General features: G+C 42.8%; 1 protein-coding gene across 1 annotated transcript; it reads right to left on the bottom strand.

The window, feature by feature from the left end:
* Positions 1-20192: 20192 nt before the first annotated feature.
* On the bottom strand, positions 20193-22580 carry LOC108028151 (protein sneaky). Its single transcript, XM_017099808.3, has 2 exons — positions 20987-22580; positions 20193-20932 (listed from the first exon to the last, which is right to left on the bottom strand). Exons 1-2 carry the CDS (start codon positions 22514-22516, stop codon positions 20309-20311), a joined length of 2154 nt encoding a protein of 717 aa, XP_016955297.1. The 5' UTR covers positions 22517-22580; the 3' UTR covers positions 20193-20308.
* Positions 22581-23352: the final 772 nt, after the last annotated feature.

Here is a 23352-nt window from a genome sequence, read left to right as displayed (position 1 = left end):
TAATATTTAGGCAGCTAGAAAGGGCTCAAAAGAGTCCTGGGGCTACCACAGCAAATTAGCTTTGAATTTTGAAGGATATTTTGGCTTGAGGGTGGATTAAAAATGCACAACATAAACATATATTTCAAAAGCAATCAAATATTAATATTGTTTATTTATAAATATTGCACTTAATCTTATTATTAGTATCTTTATAGTTATAATTTCATCATTCTACTTATTTGCACAATTTGCTTAAGCAAGGTAAATTAATTACATATTAATATAAGAATGATTGTTTACCACCTGTTAATATTTTATAATACTTAAAATACTTGTGATTTAGCACATCATAATATATATATTTCAAAAGCAATCAAATATTAATATTGCTTATTTATAAATATTGCACTTAATCTTATTATTAGTATCTTTATAGTTATAATTTCATCATTCTACTTATTTGCACAATTTGCTTAAGCAAGGTAAATTTATTACATATTAATATAAGAATGATTGTTTACCACCTGTTAATATTTTATAATACTTAAAATACTTGTGATTTAGCTCACACTTAAATCGATAAATAAATACAATGTAACTTTAAGCAATTATTTACGGAAGTACAAATAATATTATAACTCATCCAACCTTTTAAAAGCTATCCCTTAGTTTTTTGCGCCAAAGGCTTGGCTTTTAAGGTCGTGGTATGATAGCACCCCCCTTTAGCCCTACACCTGTTTTCAGCCCCATTAGGTCGGTGAGTTACAAGCCCAAAAACCTGGAAAACTTCCAGCGATTTGGGGTCTACAAACAAGTGCAGCCCCTAACAAGTTTCCACAACGAATTAATCACCATAACAACAAGAGCTAATGCACAACAAACAAGCCTATATTTCAGACAATTAGCGACAATAGAGTAAACACGGCTCAGTGACAAGTGAAAACCAGAAGGAAAAAGGACAAAAAACATTCCCAGGACGGGGATGAAGCGGACTTCCCCAGGCGAACCACCGTACATTGCACTTTTAGCCATGGCTCATAAATTCACGTAGATGCACTCAATCGCACGGCAAGGGAGGGCTAGAATGTACATAGGAAAATGTAGTGTAGGGGGAGGGACTCTGTCCATTTAAGCAAGTGAGAACAGGAACCCTCTAAATAGGACAAAATCCCAATTGCAGTTCGCACTGCACCACTGCAATTAGATGTGGAACCAAAGAGCCACAATGATTTTACTCGCTCGGGGATCTGTCGGGGTTCGACCATGTATGTGGGGTGTACATGGTGTGCACCCCGGCGAACCTCAGTCGGTCACGTGTCGTTCACAGGATATTACTTTTATCGGCCACTGCTCAGACACACTCCCGAGGAAATTGATAGCACCCCGAACCCGAAACGATAACTGCCTCTGGTCTAATCGCAGTCGTGCGATCAGTCTTCGGTTGGGTCTGTGTCTCCGAAATTAATTTCCAGCAAATTCATTATGGCCAGAAGCACATTAAAACGATAAGTAATTTCGCACAAAACGGTGTCAAGTCGACCAAACATGAAAAACCAGGAAATTGAAATATTTATTGTGTTCCTCTGGGGTTAGCTAAGGGTTTCCTTGAGATTAACTGGCGGCGAGTAGATAAAAGAATGGGTTGTAAGAGCAAAAGTTTTGAGAAGGAATTCTGAAATTAAATCTTTTAATGAAATCTGATAACTTGGGGAACTTCTCTGGTAACCAAATATCACGGGGTGCTTTTAAATACCTGTTCGGAGTACTGGATGTCAAGGATGTTAAATACCTTTAAGTGTTGGCGTAAAAATAATTATTTGAAAATTCCTATTTTTTAAAAAACCCTTTTTGTTTCTACCCAAATGAAAAGGTCCATTTTAGGAAAGTGAATTGTAGCTTTTTAGATTTACAACAGACTTTTGAGGCACCGCTCACTGTTCGCCAAACAAAGAGTCCCAGAGGAAAATGGAAAGCCTTCGGGGCATCATCATCAGATGCCGCCCAAGCCACCCCGAACGCCAACCAATTACCGAGCAGAGCCTTGGGTTCCAAAGCAGACCTGTCTAGGCTGCGGTGCAGACATCATTTATCAACTAACCAAACAAATCAAAACGAAGCCGCGCAGCCCGAAAACTAAACCATGGCAAACACATGGAACCCCGTAGTACGTACGTCTGGCAGAGAAGCAAATACAGAAGTGAAAAATGATTTGAAATGGATTACAAGCTGCTTTCATCATCAGCATCAGCATCATCAGGCAGCATCATCAGCAGCAGCCAGGACAGAAATCTATTTACGCAAAACTTTCGTCGGCTGAATGCAAAAACTGTAGCCGAAACAGGGGATCCCAATGTACCCACACTGCGAAAAAATTAGTAACAAATTGATGGGGTTTTCGGCAATAAATATTTTCAGAAAACTAGCTTCGAATTCGGAGTACAACATTCGTTATTATGACATTGACATTTTACCTTACCTTGAGAATAGTAAAATGAAGAGAAAAAACTGAAAAACTATATTAAAAAATGGTGAAATTTAAGAAAATCATTTTTCACCACTCTTGCTCTTCAAGTACTTTAAAATTTATGTTGTACTCGTCAAATGATTGTTCTTATGAAACGCAAAGGTTAAATTACTCCTAAATGAATTTATACATTCGGCATTTATACCTACTCAATGCCCTCTTTTCTCTCTGTGTGATTCTGAGTTGCGGATCCGGCTCGACATTTTCTGCACAATCACTTAACATCATTAAAATGAAGCGTAAATGGAAATTGCGTTCGCTCCAGCCCCGAACCTCTGCTAATGTCGCCGGCATTTTGGAATTTTTCGTGCAAATATGGAAACGCAGCTACGAAACAAGCTCTGGGGCAGGGGATCGGAGATTTGCCGGGGGGTTGGCAACATCATTCATCAAGGATTTAGTTAAACGACGTCGAGCGGAGAGCGTTTGCCAGCGACTGGGCTTTGGGTTCGGTTTCGGGACCCTGGCCGGGGACCATTCATCATCATTCGTCTGGGATTATGCTTTTAAACATACGATTGCTGTCAACAGTGTCGGAGTGTTGGAGTCGTCCTCGTCATCGCCATCGTCATCGTGCTCTGGTCTCCGGATTCTGGACTTAGCTGGACTGGTCTTTGCTGAATGGGACCGAAAATCGAATGGGATCTATTGAAGCGCGTCTGGTCGATTTGAGCGGACCTTGGTCCTGGCATTAGGACGAGTCAACTGGGGACCCGGGACCACAGCAAAGTCCCCATAAATACCTCCCTGCCCTCCCCGCCCATAAATCAATCATGTTTGCGGGGCAGCAGCAGCTGGGGGGCTGGCCAGAGTCGCATAATTTATCAAAGAATTTTTACAAATATTTGTAAATAATTTCTGGCCAACGCAATCTGCTACATGACACCCCGGCAAACAATGGAGTGGGGACGTTGCATTTGGGGATTAGCAACAGCCAGCAAACAACGTACAAACAGCCAAACAAACAAGCCCAACAGGAACAAAAACATGTCTGTCATCCTGACAATTGGCTTTGGCTCACTGCCTGTCCCTCACCATTGACAGAATGTTGGTCCCGATCCCGAAGGGGGGCTGTGCGACCGGCTATACAAACATCCATAGTTCGGAGAGTCCCGGCAGAAGGCTTGTCAAAATCACAACACAAGTCGCAGACGACAGGGCCAACATCCTAAGCACGGCTGGGAATGGAGCTTTCGCCCAGCCGGACAGCTGGTGACTCTTTCTGGCGGGGATGGGTTGGAGACTGGCAAAGCTGGTCAGCAGGACAGCCGCTTGCAGCTGGACAACTGGCAGCGAAACTCACTCACTTTAATTGAAGCAACAGAAACTGTTTCCATATGAATTCATGGCGGGAATTGAAATGGAAAAGGATTACTTTTGCTCAAGTTTTTCTCGAAAAATTCAACAGGAGATTAATCCTTTGGTGGGAAATAAGAAAAAATCAACAATGAAGTAAGTATTTTTCTTGAAATATTCATCAGAAGATTAATCCTTTGGTGGGAAATAAGAAAAAATCAATAATGAAGTAAGTATTTTTCTTTTGTAAGTAGAACTCTAGGTATTAAATAAATAATACTATTTTTATTTATGATACCCCTTATGACAGAATATATTTTCTTTGACTTAAAATACTAACCAAAAAAAAGTTACATATTTTAAAAGAAATGTATCTGTCACCAATATATTATCTATTAGGCAAAGAATTTCATTTTGATGTTTCAGTTGCAATGATGGCATGGTCATTGCAACGGTAACCGTATATATATTTAAATAAAATAATACGTGATATTTCTAACACTTTGGCTTCCATATATTTTATGTCGAAATATATTTTGATACAACTTTGATTCGCACACCCTGTGAATCACCGTTGCAGCCAAATCTATGGGCTCTTCTCTTCGCAAGGCATTTCCGCTGTAAAAGTAAGCACGAAATAAATAAACCAAACAAATGTGTTTATTAAATTAACACATGCAGCTGGACAATTTCACTTCACAGCTCCGCAGTCACAATTATCATAACAATAATTCAAGATCTGAGTGCCACGCAACTTAAGAGCAGTCACCGTGGGCTTATTCACCGAAGTGCTGCTGCAGCGGAACAAGTTTTCCTGCGAAACAATAAAATCAATTTGAATTCCATGCATAAATTTGAGGAGCCATGCGAGCTAATTATCGATTGAATAAAGTATAACGAGGGGGCAGAGAAAACCATGTAAAAGTCGTAAGTTTTCGAAACTGTTATCGAATTTCGCGGATGTAGCGGATCACTCGCTGACAGACTTATTGACAGAAAGTGGTCGATGAGTCAGGGGATTGTGTACCTTCATGCGGTGTCCTCCTCACTGGTCCAGTGGTCCGGGGAATCTGCTAATTGATTGATTGCACGAGCCGGTGAGTAACCAAAAAATAAAACGACACACCACAAAGAGCAAAAACCCAAGCCCAAGGCAGAACCAGAATCAGAAACGGAACCAGCAAAGCTGTAAGTGCCGCATGGCATTTTTAATTAGGCATGCCCGGCTGGTCCAGGGCCAGAGAGCTCTTAAATAATTCAAAGCAAATTATGCGACAGTTCCCACAAAGAGCCGACTAAAAAATGTGCAGACCAAAAAACGTTTGGGTGAGCACTTAACCCTTTTTACTTTCCCCGCCGAAAATGTCTATAATTATTTGCACTGTGTAAGTCAAAGTTTGCGGACCGCCGGGAACCACTGAAGGAGCCACCCACCGCCTGGCCAGCCACCACCCGAAAGCCCAAGCCACCCGCAAATAAAAAGCGTTGCAAAAGAAATGTCAATATTATATTTAAGACGTCGTTGGGTCGCCGGTTTCCCCCTTCGCAGCCAGTTGCGAAAAATTCATGAAGCAAAACACACAAATCAGCAGCAAAAAAGGTAAACGCATTGCTGCTCCTCGCAGAGACCGAGGGAGACACACAAAATATTATAATTGCCCAGCCAAATGGAAATAAGTTCTGGCGTCTTAAGTGCCATTGCTTCTCGAGGGCGAGGACAACGTCAAGATGCGAAAGGGTTCAGGGGCGATGGAATGATTCGCGGAGAAAGAGCGAAGATTCAACTCCTTCAACTGACCCATCGGAGGGGTTGACCAGGAGCAGATGGATGTGAATATTAAAGCGGACCGAAGGTGGGCTTCGACTTAAGATTAGGCGATAAATGGGATCAGACCTCAATGAAGTATGAATGAATACACTTTAATTAAAGGTTTCTAGATTAAAGTTGTGAAATCCAGTGCCAAGAAAACTGTTAAACATATCATTAATTTTAGTTTTAAAATAGTTTTAAAATCGGATTTGTGTTTATAATATAAACAAATTACGTCAAAAGTACATTTCTTATTAATAGAACTCGAATTTAAATTTATGGCCTTACACTTCCTGGTTCAATTTTATTATTTTGATACTATTCCTAAACTTAAGCTTAAGCCATCGAAGCCTTTCCATTAAAAACTTTTCATCATTTCACTGATCCACCATCAATATCTCACCTCTTTTTAATTTTCATTCGAGTTTACTTTAGCAACTTTTTCGATTTCCTCTCCGACTAGTTCTGGCCCTCAGATGGCTTGGCAACTTTTTAGTTACTTCGAAGCTTTATTGCCTCCGCCTACGGTCCAGTCAATCCGATAGATGACTCATCCGGAATTCAAATGTTATCAGACTCTTATCCAATGAAATTTTGGGGACAATGTAGGCGAATCGGTTTGGAGAAAAGTGCTTGTCTCAAGCCAATTAAATTGTCTTCGCCATAAAAATGTGCAGCTAGCGGAAAAGGGCGGAGGATGTGGGTCGGGGAAAGCACCCAGAGTAGAACTAAGGCCAAAGCCTCACGATCCGAGGCGAGCGATAAAAAGTCTGGGCGCTGGTGATGAAATTTTATCACACTGGCCAGCAGGACTCCGAGGACTCCCTTCCCCCATCCACTCATGACACCGCACGTTTTGGGCATTCGTCTCGATTGCAGTTTAGTGCAATCAAAGAGGATTCATCAGCCCTCCACCCCACGCTCGGGCCATCCTCCCATCGAGAGATGTCCAGCGAAGCGTTTATAATACCGAACCGAGATGAGGAACCAGGACCAGTATAGCAACCAGGACCACCAAGCGCCCAGCGAGTCTTAAACCAAAGAAATTAGTGTAAAACTAAAATCCGATTTGGGAAAACAATGTGATCAAACAGGGTGGCCAGTTGGTAGTTGGGTTTGGTTTTTGGTTTGGTTAGGGATTTCGGTGGTGGCTCGTTGCTGGTCCTGTGGGAAACCCCCGGCCCACTTAGGGGTAAGTTCGCTGCGCCATCGCAAGCAGAGATCTACAGAGGGAGAAAATGTAATACTAAAATGTGCATCCAAAGCATTTTTGAATCATGAAAATGTTGTTTAAATTTTTAAATTTTAAATGTATATATATTAATCGAAAAAATTCAATATCTACCATGCATTGGTTATCCAATCCAAAGTCCTAAAAAAAAGTATAAACAATATCTGCACAAAAGCCCACAACTCCTAAAACATCAAAAAATCATAAAACGGTTTTTGTGAAGCCAAATCTAATGGGAAATGACTTACCACACTGTTTAAGAAATTCTTAAAAACTATTTTTAATAAATGAGTTTAAAGTAGTAATTTACTAATAATTTAAAAAAAATTCCTCGATTATTAATGATCATACTAAATTCGCGTGTAATTTTTCTCACTGCAGCTTTTACTGGTACTTTCGTCTGGCTAATCTGCCTCTCATGGGTTTTCCACTGAATCGCTGGTGTTCTTATTTTTTCCACTCGTTCTTTTTATCAATTGTTAAATATCTGATGGCCGCAGCAACATTTTTATGGCAGAAGCGTTCTATTGAATTAGGGAATGAGCGCATATGCACGAGAGTCCCGTCTCGTTGGCTGTCTGCCTCGATATCTCGCGGATTTGCGACTGGCAGTAATTAGTTTCTTACGCTTGAATTTGCCTTAACGCACACTCTGTGCCAGGGAAGTTCTCAGGGGATTTGAGCGTAATTCGATTAGAAAGGGATTATGGTCCAAGGGAACTTGCTCCTCAAAACTTATGAGCACGGTCTCATCCCGGACTGCCATATCACAACCTAATGGGTGAGTTCGATTCGCTGGCACGCGTTTTGATGAATGATGTATCGAATTTTTGAGCTGCAAATGGAAGCGGAAGCGAGTGCTCGGAGCGGAGGAAGTGCTGAAACAACAGCGTAAAGCTTTTAAATGGCCATATGGGGCCCCATGTAGATTAGACATGCCTCCGGGGAGGATTCGTCCGTCAGGATGGGAAGCCGGGGTTGGGGTCGCCACACATGATGGGCGCCGAATGGCGAGTGGTGACCTCTTAAGTGGATGACGTTGCTCCAATTTTGATTGAATGTCAGACGAAACAAAGGCATCTTCAGTTGGAAGTTGTGTGAAAGGTTTCCACAGAGGGAAAGATTTACGGAGCGCTTGAGAGGTTGACCAAAGGATAGCCAACGAGATGATATTTCAATATTAATACAGTTGAGAAAATCTTGAACAATTGTTATGTTTAATGATTGAAAATTAGGAGGCTAAAAGTATTTAAATGCATGCTGGGTTCAAAGAATTTAAATTAACATTTTATTTAGCTTAGGAGTTTTTTAAAAATATTATTTTGAATTTTTAAAACACCTTCCAATGCCCCAAATTTGAAGGCATTCTCTGTTTAAGACTTTACGACGACCTACCCATTGCCGATCACTTCGAACTTGATTTTCTTTTCCCCACTGCCGGCTACATTTCCCTGTAACCCCGTAGCCTGTCCAGCCCAACCCTTTCCCCGGCCCAAAACGCCGAAAAGTAATTCATGACCCCCTGGACAAACAATAAAGGAGGAAAACCGAAGAAAAAGGCTAAATGACTTTGCCCAAAAACGGCATCCACCTTTCACCAGAAAGAATCGCAGCCAGACAAAGCGAGGCCTGACCCAAAACTGTCATGCCGCCTGGCAAAAAAGCGAAGTGAAATGGTAAAAAGAGAAGGGGTCAGGAGGGAGGCAAGTGTGCGAAATTGATTTAACCACGAATTGCTAAACGATGCGAAATGGATGCAAAGAAATGGTCTAGGCCTCTGGTGTGGATTTCCGCGTCTATAATTAAGCTGTCAGATTATTTTGACATGCCGGCACCGATGGCAGCAATTGTACTGTATGGGTTTTGCGGAAAGGAGTAAATTGTATTGTCGCACTGGCGAATAATAAAAAAGGGTAGCCCCGCAGGACAAAAGTGAAGTAAATAGAGGGAAACGCACAAAAAGCATTTGACACCCCGTGCATTAATAACTGTAATTTTCTACCTTCCGATGCCCTTCCCCTCCACTTCCACCCGATTTTTGCACAAAAGGGTTGCAATTTATAGCCGATTAAACGCCTGCCCCGGCCAAGGACCAAGGACCTCCAGCCCCGGCGACTCAGATTCGGGTTCATTTCCCGTTTCCTGTTTTGCACATTGTGCGAAAATGTCGCGCGATTTTAGCCCCCCGCGGTCGAACTCATAAATCGTCCTTCAGTCAGTCAAATGCTGGAATTCTCCCTCGCAGATCTCCAGAATAGAGCTCCTGCTGAGTCCTAACTCGGGGGTTTTAATAGTGCGGCAGCTTCTGGCGGAGCTAAAGAGATTCGCACCGGGTAGCCGGACAAGGATTGGAAACATTTCCCGGCGGTCGTGGAGGCGGATGTCAAATATTAATAAACGTTGACAGCACCAGTTCAAAATGCACGAAATATCGCTGACAAAGTCAACAAACAAGGGGGAATATTTATATCCAGCTCTGAAATGGGAAAAACGCTTCTTATTCAGTTTTTAATGATCTGATGCTTATTGTAAAAAATAAAATAAAACAATATACCGGACATATTTTAAAGCTTATGCCATTCCAATAAATTGTAGTACACTTTACCAATACAATTCTTGTATGTGTATATTCTATACTCTTTTTATTACATCTTAAAATAGTTTTATTAATGTTAGCTAAATATTTTATTTGAAAATTTGATTCTTAAAGGGACATTATGAGTGCTTGCGAACAGTTTATATCTTGTTTTTTTATATAGACCCACACTCGCATTAGTTTTCCATAAAACCCCCAAAGCAACGCGTATTAACAAGGCCCAAACAAGCCCCACACACTCACTCCCCAAAACCCCTAAAGAACAATTTTTCTTGCCAAAAACTGCGGCAGTGTTTTAATTTTCTATTGGAAATTGTTAAAAGGAGGCACTGAGGACCGCTTGGCAGTGCAGGGAAAGAGGGCGAGGGTGGACCGATTTGTTTCACCGGGGGTGGAGCGAAGAGAAATGGTTCGCCGGGCTGGGCAAACCATAAAAGGCAAAAGGGAAGAGACCAATGAACAAAAGAAATTAAATGCCTTTAAGGCATTTTTTAACGATACACAAGGAGTGCAGGGCGGCCGGGAGAGCGAGAAAAACATTTAAGAAAAACATCATCTCCGAGTATTTGCCTGAAACCACAAATTACTTACAGCACGGCGGGTCGTCTAGGGGCGTGGCTCTTCCGCCCCCCGCTGCCAAAACGCCAAGCGAAACCAACAAAAACGAATACATAATATATATATATATGGAGAGTCCGCCATATGACCCAACTCCGGGCGAATATAAAGTGTATGCAAAGAAGGCAGCTCGCCAACAACAGCGGGCGCAAAAAAAATAGAAAAGCGGAGCAAATTTTTACCGTGTCCAGTGGACCCTTTTCCGCCGGTCTCCTATCTCTCCCCGCAGCTGAAATACTTGCAATAAACATGGAAAAGTGAGTTGAGCAGGGCTCCGCTGCTCCTTTGGTAGCTCCGCTTATTGCATTGACAGGACGAGCCGGCACTGAGAGAAAATACCAATCAATAAGGTGCATTGTATTCAAAGAAAAAATAAAATGAATCTCTAAACCAAAAACCACCACTAGCCTCTTAATAAACCACTTTTTTTTTAATAAAATTAATATTATGGATAATTTATTCTTAGTTTTTTTTTTTAATTTTTTTCTAAGTGCGCCGGAATTGCAACTGGCCTGCAAAATGCAGTTGTGGGAGGAGTGGAGATCTGAAGGAACTGTGGGACCAGAAGGAGCAACAAAGGCAGGCAGACTTTTAAATGAAAGATGTTTTCTTCTTTTTTTTGCTCCTTACATTTACACACAAATGCGGGCGAGTTTCCTGCTGAAAGGAAACAAGAGTCCTGAGTTCGCCTTTTGATGTTTATCCTAGCACAGGGAAGCGAAAGGAAGGCTTTTTGAACAACTGGAGTTTGAGATTCGGGGGACGTGCGGGAAGTTCGGTTCTTTCGGAAGCTTTCTTATTTCACATTTTGCCTAAGAGCTGCTAGAAATCTGAGTATACTGTCACATTTCTAATAATATTTTAAAAGTAATTGAGAAGAATAAGTTTAGTGTTTATCTTAAACCTTAATAAAATAATTTTAAAAATTTTCATTGGTATGATACCGATCTTCATAAGCATTAATTTTAATTTTTAAATTGTTCTGTAACTCCTGACTGACTTTAATGAGCTTCTTGCCATTTTCCAGACGCAGCCCGTAATTATCGGAGACCTGCTCTTTAGGAGAATACACCTCAGGCCACCATTTCCTCTTGCATGTGGCGCAGCAAAAGGTGTCAACTCTTTAAAGCCGACTTAAAGCCCGACATCAGCCACAGAAACGAGCTCTGAACAACTCAAACGAGAATCGTTTGCCAATTTCCTGCACAAATTGTACCATTTTCCTGTGCAGCTCCCATTCTGGGTTCTAATTAGGAAAACCCGTATAATAACTCCTGGCCGTCAGATAGAAGAACAGAGGCCTCAACGCCATTCATTCGCCTTTGCCCCGGAGCCAGGTTGGAAAGAATGACCAGATCCGAACCGGAGGCTGACTCAATTTGTGTTTGGCCAATTCCAATGCCTAATGAATGGGGGGAGTGGCAGTGGTTCTTACTCCGTTCTGCATATGCAGACAACTCGGAGCCGGGCTAATTTTAGTGAGCTTCCCTGCAAATGAGCAGATTGTCATAATCAGAACGGACACAAATGTGCGAAGCCGTAGCCATGGGCTTGAAAAATTCATCTAAGTTGCACTGAAACAAAATACCCAAAAAATTAAAGCGCAGCTTTGAAGAGATTTTACTAATATTCCGCAAATAATAATCCTATTTCAATATATATTTAAATGCATTCCTAACAAAGGTTTGATGTATTTTAAAATAATGCAATGTAATAGGAAGAGAGCAGTTATATAGATGCCTTAAAATACAAAAAAATTATTTAAACTTTAATAATACATTTTGATCTTTGGCTTCAAGTGCATCGCAACATCCCATAGACATTTTGCATTGGATTTTCAAATTTATTGTCTTGCTAAAGTTTAGGCAGTACATTCGGCTGACAATGTTTAAGCCTGCACAACTTTTGATAATAAGCTTTCGTACTTATTTTCGAATGCTATCTTTTCCCAGGAGTCAGTGCACCCCCATTCTGAGACCTCTGCTCCAGGAGACCACGATGCGGCCATCCGGCTCAGAATGCGGCACAAACTTTGTCTCACTCACTTCAAAGTGTCATTAAAGTGTTAATTGCTTTCATTCGGGGCGGAGACCTCCGCTGCCAACCCCTTTCCCACATGTGGGCTGAAATAAAAAACCCAGAGCCCAACAAAAAGATGCAGTGCAATTCTGATGGGAGGGAAAAAACAAGGCGGCGCCGCTTGCCTCGCCGGAACTTTGCCAAAGTGGAAAAAAAGAGAAAAGTGGGGCAAACGGAAGTTCGCAATTAAAGTGTTAATTGTGTTAATTTCTTGCGAATTTCACGAGCTCCGACAAAGGCAATGATATATATCTTAGGGGGCGTGAGCACACTGAACTAGTTCCAGAACGCTCCTTCGCCAAGCCACAAATCAAACAAAGCCAAACAATGCCCACCCACACGAAACCGCCGCTGGAACAGCACTAAACGAGCAATTAAGAAAATCGCTGCCAAAGTCTAGACATGGCCGTAAAAAACTGGATCAGGTCCTGCAAGGAAAGGAAACTATTTATGCCTATATGGTTGCCATTAAAGTGAGCCGTATCTTGTGGGCCTATATGATTTTTATGGCCCATCCCCACGGCACCGAAGCAGTTAAACTCGCATTAAGAGCCCCAAATGAAAATGACTAATTGGACAGATGGCAAAAATCAAAGAGTTCCAATCAGCAGAACAGCTGAAGGTGGTTGTAAAGCCACTCAGATACCCGAGTATCTGTGAGATGCACAAAAGGTGGCTGAGCTGAGCTGAATCGAAGTGACTGCCGCCTCGGAATGTCGCAGATGAATGCCCCATCTTCTTCGGGGCCCTCAGCATTAGCAACAAAGCTTTTCAGCCGGCAACCTTTCTGAACTGAACTGATTAAGCTGCATTGGAGCGCGAGGTTTCTGTTTATATTTACAATTTTTTCCTTTTTTGAGGAGATATCTCAGTGGCCAAGGCTGACTGACTGGTGACAGCTGCTTGCTGAGTCTGAAACATGGTGACAAAGAGTGAACAATGCTAACGAATACTTGAATTCTCTATCTTAATATATTGGGAAACCTCTTGGTTACATAAAAGATTAAACACTTAATTTTTATTTTAGTTATAGAAATTTTTATTTAAGTAATCATTTTAATAAATTAGTGTATTGGAATGTTATTTTAATAATTGTAATAAATATAATGTTATGTTGTAAAATAATATAATGTTATGTTAAATAAGATAAATTATATATTTTAAAAATGATAATAGTATTTTTTTGCGAAGAGTATCCAAGCTAAAGTCAAAACCCCTTCGAAAGTCCAAAAGGCAAGGTTCGGAGACTCTCAAAAGGCATTTTCCATATCATTCGAGACCCCATTTTGAGGTTAGTGTTGTCTGAGTACTTTACGACACATCGTCACGCTTTTGTGACATTTTGTCCTTTTTCCCCCGCCCATCGTATCTTCGGTGCGGTTCGGTTTGCTTTGGCAGCACTCAAGACTTTTGCTTTTTTCGGGCACTTTCAGCGGATACCCATACAATGGACTTAAAAATTCTCTTTCAACACTCAGAACGGCAGTGCTAAGCATGCAAAAGCAGAGGAGTCCGAACAACAACGACGGCGATGGGGCTCAGAATCGTCAGCCGTATGAGCAATCCTTTTATGGTCTTAATGCGATTGATGGTCCATCGTCTCGTCTCCAGGCCCAATCTCCAGCTCCAGTTCCAGTCCCATTCTCAGTCTCAGTTTCGGCGTGTTTGACAGCCGCCGACGGACAAGGGACAACGGACAGCGGACAACGGACAACGAGCAACGGACGCAGATTGATGGATCCCCACATTAAGCGGATGATGTAGGAGACAATGATAATTTTTCGTTATTGTATTCCGGAGAAGCAAAAATTGCTGTGAGCCGGCGAGCGAGTGGAATAACTTTAATAAAATCGAAAATCGCATAATTTCCGTGTTCCTGGAACTGGTTATCCGGCCCATTAAAGTTGGCCGAAACTGCATCGGAGTTGGGGGCTGATTTTCAAATGCAAGGAGTCTTCAAAGGAGATTCTGGATATGGTTAAAGTGATTTGTCATCACAGCGAGGTGTGTTTAAACATTTTACAAAAGAAGATATTTCAAGAAAAGCTAGTTGCATTACGAAAATTGATATGTTTAAAATAATTATTATTTATAATAAATAAATAAAATAATGCAATTTGTTTACTTATGACCTTAGCTTACCAAAACCATTTCTGCAAACTTTGAAATCGACCTTCGTAAAACAGAAAATTGGCAGTTTGATTGGATCCAACAGGTTTCCATCATCGTCTTTAAAATATTCGGCTTTGTCTTTGGGGTCCTTGAGAACCCGAAACATTTTCTGTCGGATTTAATTTAATTCACCCTTATTATATGTAGAACGCAGGCAAAAGCAGAGTAGAATGTAAAACGGATGGAGAGGGCGATATATCACTACCGCAAAAGGATAATGGAGATCATTAAGTGTATTATCGGTAGGGATGCGTCGCCAAATAAATTGAGTCTCAATTAAGCCCCGATTAGCCTCTAATGGTTATAATTTGGGCGGCATTTTCATCCTCTGAATCACTGGAGTCGAATACCTATGGTTTCGACGTGGGAAACAGAGTGGCCACAATTGTTTCTTACTATTAATTGCTGGGCAGCTCGGCCGGCTCAATGTCCCAACTCTCAACTCCCAACTGCAAATGGCATATCAAAAGCGTAGCCAAAAGGCTTGAGAAAAGAATTCCAGGCATTTGTCTTCTTCACGCCAGAATGGAGAGGGACAGGTAGTTGGGCGGGATCGGGATGGTCGCTAATTCAGCAAAACTAAAGCGGAATGCCGGGACAAGCTCCGGTTGGGAAATGCAGAACCAACCAGGCAAGACCAACTGCAGCACTCATTTCTGTGCTCTATTAGCGGATGGCGGACGGGGGGAACACCCAGCTCAATTATATGTATTTGCACAATTCACAATTAACGTATCAAAATCTGTGAGCTAAACTAAGTCTAATTACGAAGCCATGGTAGGGGAACAGGCAAGACAGCCTTAATAACAGAGAACGAGTTTGAGGAACTTGGAATGCTCTTATTGTCAACTTTCTAATTCAAGATCTCAAAAACATTTGAGAGTTTTACAATTTTTGGTTTCAAAAGTTGAAGCTTAGTATATATTATTTTTATCATTCACATTTTTTAACAACATTGTTTCGAATTTGGTTTTAATGTTCCTTTTACTTTTAATAGGGCTATAAAGGTAAAGAAAAGTCCCTTCCAATGACAAAAATATTGTCAGAATATATCTTATTAAAGAAATCCACATAGGGATTCCTTCAATACAAGAAAGTGCCTATGGAGGTTTTCTTTTAAAAGTTCTATTATTATGTTTCTAATAAAGATTTATGACTATGAAGGTAAATAGGTAACATTATTATTATTAAAAATGTTTTCAAATGTTCATTTCGTTATAAATTCGTATCCTTAATAAAGGAAATTGCTGTTCAAATATCGAGACAAAAGGGTAAACGGATGTTGGGTTGGCTGAGCTTGGGACTGGGCCTACTTACATTCAGATCCCCAGGGGCGGCCGGTGGCCGCAGTTCTCTGTGCTACTTCCGACAGCCGCGGAGACCTGCAGCTCCAAGTCGGAGCTGGAATCGCAGTTGGACTTTGGCTAAATGCTCCGATGGCGTTGGCTGCCATTTGTCAGGCAGCAGACCGCAAAATAGTTGCACTCACTTCTTTCTTGGTGCTGCGGTTGCTTTTTGTTTTCGCTGTGTTTTCCCGCTTGACGCGATAATAAGAGCGATGAGGGGAGTTAGGGAGCCACAGGCCCAGAGACCGAACCCCAGACCCCATACCATTGCCTAGTGTGAGAACTACTGGCCCAGGTTTTTTGCCGTTTTTCGCTAGTTTTCGCGTGGAAAATAAATACCAATCTACATAAAAGTGGAAACCAAATAAGAAAAACACAGCCGGCACAGTCGACAGTCCGTTTGCTGGCCATTTGGAAAGATGGAAAAAAGAAAAACCTGCTCCTGTCTGCCTTCTATTGAGAGCAGCCACAACTCGATGGCAGAAGAACCAGGAGGATGGGGGTCCGAGCGGGCCAGAAGCCAGAAGAAGTGGACAAAAAGCGGTGGAAGCGAAGCTACAAAACCGCAGCGGGATAGAGGTGGTACTAAAATGGGGTTCGGGGTGCTTCCAAAATCACTGGGAATGATATATGGGCATTTGCTCCGCTATTAAATATGGTTAGCTAATGATTTCAATCTCTAAAATATAGTAGAGAATAAGATTTCTTAAGAAAGATAACCTTGTTACCTATATCTCGAATGCGAAGAAATTTGATTTTTATTAGGTTCTTACATATTTGTACTATTTGGAGGAGTTCCATTGGGCAAGGATCGCATCCACAAACCGCTCGTGACTCACGGGCTCCTCCCCAGCGGACAAAGGCAACTGGGCAGCTGGACTGGGAGGTTTTGCGGTTACAATTTGGAGCAGAGGCCGGGCCCCTCAGTCTAGTTTTGATGAAATTGCTCGAAATAATAGGGTGAAAATGCTTTGGTGCTGCGCTGCTTTTGCTGCTCTTGCCGCTTTCTGTGCTTCGCCTTTTAACTCTTTCGCGCTTTTGCTGTGAAAGACCGAAAAGGCGTTAGCTGAGCCGAGCTGAGCCAACAAACCCCTTGGCTCGCCCATTCCAAATATTGTTCGGCACAAAAGTCTGGGTTCAACACGCACAGTGGAGTTTCGCTTTTTCGCTCCTTTGCTGTTTTATAATAAAACACAAAAAGTGGGTGAATAAAACCTAGTGAAAGATTTGTGGTGCAGTGGGCTCCACGCGCACACTCCTTTTTACTCTGTGTGAAAATTGGGTCTGGTGTTCGGAGTTTGACTTGACAAAGCTGAGATTTCGTTGTGGTTGCCACATGATTTCTGTTTGAAAGCGAAATAAATGCACTCCTACGCTTCATATTTCGCTATGTGCGGAATCCAATTAGCGATTCGCTGTGTGAGAAAATGTGCAGATCAAAGAGATAGGTGGATATCACATTGCAAGCTCACAGAAGTCACCTTGCATGAGGCTTTGGTTCACAAAAAAGAGTAAAAATAAAGAAAATTAAAAATTAAATAAAGTTTTTCTTAGCAGTTGAATACCATTAAAGCACCACACAAATATATGAAGAGCGTAATTGCATTTCATCACATTGCAAATTTATCTTTCATATATGCTGAATAAATTCGAATCGAAATGGTATATAAACAAAGGCAGACACCGCTCACTGCTTTAATTGAGTTGGCTGTCCACGGCGCATATAACAAAGGGATAAACCCCCAAGAAGGCACAGAGTAATAAAGAATAATCCGCAAATCCCAGGGCCCCTCGCCGCCAGACCTTTCAAATCAATTACTTTAATCAATTTTTAACACGTTTGCGCTTCTTCGCACCCAGGGCGCCCGACTCGAGCTGGATTTTTTCTGTTTTTGCTCAAATTTTAATTATAAAGATTAAATACGAGCACAAAGGGGACTGGGTGGATAGCGAACAAACTAACCTGCCATAACAAACTTAAAATAATATTAAAGAATTTTTATTGAAATAATAGCGGGCCATGTAGATGGGCGGGGGGCGGCAGTAGAGCCAGTCGCGGTTCGTCAGTGTCAGGCGAACTCAACTTCAAAGGCGGGGAATATTCCATGGAACTGGGAGGTGGATGCAGAGATGGATGTGGGGATGGCTGGGGCCCACTGATTGGGGGCGACGACAGGCTGTCGGTCCGAGGTTTCTTCAGTCTGCCGCTTCGCCGCTCTTTTTTCTAATTGAAATGTTCCGCACCATATTTCTCTACGCTTTACCACCTGCTGCTCGGCGAGCGGATGGAACGGATCCCCTGGCTCCCTTTGCTAAATAGTTCACTCCGGTTCTGGATTGCGAGTCGGAGTCCCTGGGCCTGGGACTCGCAAATTGCAGGCAAACCGCTGGAACCCGATGGTGGAAAAAAATTGAAAGAAACAATGCACTGACCAGCGAGCAGCCAACCATCCGTAGGCCACCGTTCTGCTTCCTTCATTATCAACGCCAAGTTGAGCCCGTGATGATAAAGGCAGTTGAGGGACTCAGCCCGATTATTTTTCAGCACTTTGGCCATTTTCGCTTAGACTGCGATACTTGGCCATACACTTCCGCAGGTCGATTGGGAAGAAGTCAGCGTTTGGTTAAGATTGATTAATCAAAGAAAAGAAAGAGCTAGCAAATGTTTCAATATTATTAAGGTAATAGGTCTATCAATTTTCTGTGATATTTTCATGTTCTATACCGAACCCATTCTTTAAAAAGATGTGAAATATCTTACATATAACCATAGTTTTTAATTATATGCAATATGCAAAAGTATTTTAACACTATTACCGAAAACGTCTATTCAAAAGTGAATATATTTCGATACCAACAAATGGAGCGATCATATATAAGTTCTTTTATATAATTATTTTTTTATAGAAAATACTTTTTCATTGCACGTTTGTAACCATGTATCTCTTACAAAGAGCATTCCCAGTTCGATTCACCTCTTGCAGCTCCAGTTTTCGCTCGTTTTTTATGTTTGCTGGTCTTTACACTGCTCGTTCAGCCATCCGTCTGCAGTTTTCTAGGAAATAATTCTCCGCTGTTTTTTCCAGCTTTTTTAGTGCCCACCACTGTCTCGTCTCGTCTAGTTGCGTCTTCATAGTCTCCGCAGATGGCGGAGTGGGCCGGCGGGGGTCGGAGTGGAGTTCTGGGAGCTGCTGTCAGGCGGAGTGTCACACCTGTCACTTCTGCGGCTGATCACAACAACCGCCGACGAGCGGCGACGACCTCGCCCCATTATCTCGAGGGGAGGGAGTCGCTGCAACAAGGTGTGAACGTCAAATAATCACCTTTGCACACGGCATGCCGACCAGTCTAGCGTCTGAATGTGGATTCCGCCTCCGCCTCATCCTCCGCCGAGGTATTTGTTTTTCCTAAGAAAATTTCGCGCATTTTTTCGGTCTCCCTTTTTTCTGGGAAATGTGTGAAATTTCAATGGAAAGTCGCAGCTCCTTTGGCTTGTGGTTCCTTCACCCCCATGTTTGCATAATTATTTTATTGCAGGCAGACGCAGGGGCCAAGAGCCTTATGAATATTAAAACTGCAGCAGGGCGTGGGCGAGACTTTGTCGTCATCATTGTTGCAACTGTTCCATCCCAGATAGTCGTCGAGGAAAGTGCCCCAAAGCGTTTTGTTACCAACCACCCACAATCCCACCCCATCTCAACATCTCCTTGGCTGATCCCAAAAGGTCTAGACAACCGAAAAACTTTTGTTGCGCTCGCAGCTTGTTGCAAGGAGTTCCTGCATTACTGTAGGCATTTCTTCAATTAGCGTTTTTATTATTTTTAATTAACAATTTTGTAACTTAATCCTTGCAGCCGAGTGTAGCTCGAAGTGCTGAAATGCTGCGCTCCAGCTCGCTTTCCAGTGGCATAATCGAATCAGCGCCGCTTGAGCAAAGTTTGTCTAAGGACAAAAAGTTTGCCAGCTCCACCAGACATGTGCATAATTATGCCGGAACAGGCGGAGCGAGTGGATGGTGGCCCAGACAAAGGGTGGACAACTAATTGAGCGATGCTTGTTGTTCCAAAGAAATGTTTTCCAACTTACACTAGACAACTGGCAGACAGTGCCATCGGCCGAGGAAATAGTTGGGGAGTGGCCGGGTGGGATGTTGAGAATTAAGTTTGACAGACTGGAAAAATGGCAATTAGGGTGAAGATATGATTATCATACAGAAGGACAGTTAATAAAGGGTAGTGCCAGTGGGATTAAGGGACCGACGGGTTCTCCGAAGATGATTGCAGTACTTTCCGAGAGGAAGGCGCACTTCGAATTCAAAGGGGAAAGTTTTCCATTGCTTTGGCCCACACGAAATAAACTTTTGTAATGTCATTAAGGAGCTTCGTAAATTCGAAATACCATAGGAGAAATTCATTAAACCAGTTATGCGAAGGCTACACTTTGATACAATGCAGTCGAAATGAATCTGGAATCCGGGTCCAAGGACCATGAAAATAAAATACTGTTGAAGGCACGGATACACAAGAAAAGCAAAGAACCTCGAATCGAAGAACCACATTTATATATGTTAAAGAAACAAACACTAGGAGAAGTGTTTAGGGTTACGATTATTCCCTACAGCTTTTACAAGCTTAAGATTCCTAGTATTCCTATATTATTTCTTCTTCCTGTAGGTGTACACCTCCACGCTGCCGTCGGATTCTTCCGTGATCCTCGTGAGGACCGAGCCGCACTGCAGGCACACGCTGTTGAGGTCCTCGGCACAGTCGTCGCAGTAGGGCAGTCCGCAGATGTGGCAGATGGTGAAGGTGGAGTCCTCGAAGCCACAGCAGATGAGGCAGGTCCGTTTGGCGCACTTGAAGTATCGGAGCCAGCCGAAGGCAATAGGACAAGAGAACCGTAGCCACAGGAAGACATTCACCTGCTGCTGGATGCGATATGTGGCCAGGTTATCCTCGGCATCGCGAACCAGGTGCTCGAGTGATCTAAGCCTATTCCGCAGGATGCGGTTGTACAGGAACAGGATGCGCTGCTTCTCACGCTTGTAGTAAAAGTAGCTGCAGATGACCCGTCGCATTCTCAAGAAGGTGGTGCTTTGGTAGATTAGCACCACGATTACCAGATAGAGCAGTAAAAGCTCATAGTAGAATCTGTTGGGCAGGACGTGGGGATTTGGTAGGCACTCCTCGTTGCTGAGTGAGGTGGAGACCCTCTCGTGGATGTTGAAGTTATGCATGGTGGTCCTCAACAGTCTCGCCATTTGACCCACGCCACTGATCTATAATTTTGGAGACTAGAAAACTAACAGAGATTCAATAGGGATTTCACTCACATTGAATCGCACTTCGTGCTGGCCTTCTTGGTGATAAGTGATCAACGATCGGTTGCGGATGATTTGCATCATTTCGACGACCATGTGATCAACTAGTATAAAGAGTCCCGATGTCACTAGCTCCAGCAGGAACTGCAGCAAGCTGAAGAAGACGGTGGTGGACTCTTCCTGGGTACGACTGAAGATGTGGTCCAGGTCAATATACAAGGACTTCTCGTAGGTGCGCAGTGGCAAGATGGCATCATTGCGCTGGTCCTTGCGCCGCTGATCCACGTGCTTAAAGTAATCGGTGATGTAGAAGTTATCGAACTCCACGTCGCCGAGATACTTGAGATAGTAGTTGATGGAAACGAAGACCATGCGCAGCATAAAGAGACACAGGATCTTCTGCAGCAGGGCCATAACTCTGTTGAATATGTGTCTTCGGCGCTCAAAGTCCTTCGTGAAGCTCTCTGCGGTCCGTTCGGCGGACTTCAGTTTGCTCCTTGCCAGTTCCTCGTCCTTTATCTCGTAGCTTACCTCTATCTGCGAACTGTTGTCAAAGAGTTCCCGCTCAGCCTTCAGTAGCTCCACGTAGGTCTCTCCGAAATTCCGGGGGACTACGTCGGAGGGGTCACATATCTTATCCGGATTGCCAAAGAGGTCCAGTTCGCAGATGATGTCCACTCGGTAGGGCCAACAGACGGCCTTTCCTATCAGGGAGGGGAAATTGGTGGTACACTTGCGGTAGCCCTTCCGGAAGACCTCCACACACACCCGATGACCACTTCTCAGCTGGTGCTTGCAGCGGTTTCTCATGTTCCGCTGAAAACGCTCCTGGACTTCGGCTGGAGTTGGTAAGTCCTTGCCGGCTCCCTCAACTCCAGAACCGCTCATATTGAACGTCCTTGATTCCCTCGCCCATCTCTGGTACTGGGGCTTAGCCTTCTTGTCGCCGTACTTCTCGTCTTCGATATCCGAATGTTCTACGGCGTACTTAAGATCTCCCAGGACTCCGTGCAATTCTGAAAAGGTCTGCCGAATCTCCTCCACGTCCCCTCGCATGTGCTTCAGAGTATTCGTAAACGGTTTGGCCATCAAATCGAATCGGGTCTTGGATAGATTGTAGGTCAGCACAGTGGTGCAGACAAACACTCTCGCCACCTCGCCAGCGTTTTCCACTAGATTGTTGATGGGACCGGATATGATGAAGGCGAAGGCCACGGCTCGTAAATATGTCCTTCCAGATCTGCCCACCAGGGCCACGAAGATCAGCATGATCACAGATCGAACGGGGCGGCTAAGCATGAAGGCCGTTCCAGTCAGCAGGACGAAGATCGCGAAGACGGAAAGGTCAATGGATCCCTGGTCGAAAAGGCGTCCGAGGCTGAAGTTCAGGGCCACCAGCTTCCAGAGGAGGTAGCCCAACGCCAGGCCGATTACGAAGCTAATCAGGAGGCGAAGACACCATATCCGGGCATTGTCCTGGCTCTTTGGGCCATACAACAGGCAATACAGGGGCCGACATGGCAGCGTCAAGAAGGCAAACATATCGGAAAAAATTGATATAGAAAAAAAAATTTTTTCAGATAATATTTATTTGACTTATCCGGAAAACTTCTTTGTCACCAAATTTCATTACAATTGAAATAATTTTATAAAACATCTTCCTATTTTCAAGGAGCACTTGATTGCTTTCAAATAATCTTGTTTAAAAAACTTATTTCTTAAATTTAACTTGAACTTTCAAGCAAGAAATAGAAAAATATAACAACATAAAGATGCTATTGCTTTTAAAATGGTGTACGAAAAACCTTCTAGAATCCGCGGCACTAGTTCAATGAGCCTTAATTTTGACATATAAAAATAATCAGAAATAATATAACTGTTGGCAATTACCTTAGGCACTATTCCATCGAAGTATACCTTTTCTTTTAACCCTACATCATTTCATCATTTAAAACCGTATTCTATACAGTTTAAATAATCAAACCATACATCTTATAAATGGGGTTTAAAAAAAGATAAAAGTTGAGAATGTTTAAAGAGTTTTATTAAAGAACAGAAATATGATAGTTGCTACAATTAGATTTCGATTAGCTGTAATGTGGCATTTCTCTTAATTGCCTTTTTGCTCCCGGAGTGGCCTTAGCCTCCTACCCTAATAAATGGCAAACCCTGGAGAGGGCGCAAAGTCCCAGACAGAAGATGGCCCCTGGAAGCTGACCAGGACCCCCCAGAAAATCGGCAATTGGTCAGACCAGTCCAGACCACTTTTCGCTGAGCAGCAGAATGAGAGAACATTCAGTTTATCGTTCCCCTGGACTGCAACGGATAATCCAATTATAATAGAGCTGGTTGCCGGACTGCACCTGCCTCACTTGGGG

Source organism: Drosophila biarmipes, chromosome 3L (assembly GCF_025231255.1).
Source record: "Drosophila biarmipes strain raj3 chromosome 3L, RU_DBia_V1.1, whole genome shotgun sequence".
In the NCBI taxonomy this organism is placed as follows: domain Eukaryota; kingdom Metazoa; phylum Arthropoda; class Insecta; order Diptera; family Drosophilidae; genus Drosophila; species Drosophila biarmipes.
Note: the sequence above shows the minus strand (reverse complement) of the source record. Positions and strands in the feature narration are given on the sequence as shown.

Bases quoted from the DNA above. Each gene is read 5' to 3' on its own strand.
- LOC108028151 (XM_017099808.3), bottom strand. From the start codon at position 22,516: ATGTTTGCCTTCTTGACGCTGCCATGTCGGCCCCTGTATTGCCTGTTG. The intron at 20,933-20,986 runs GTGAGTGAAATC...CCAAAATTATAG, and splicing joins AGCACGAAGTGCGATTCAAT to ATCAGTGGCGTGGGTCAAAT.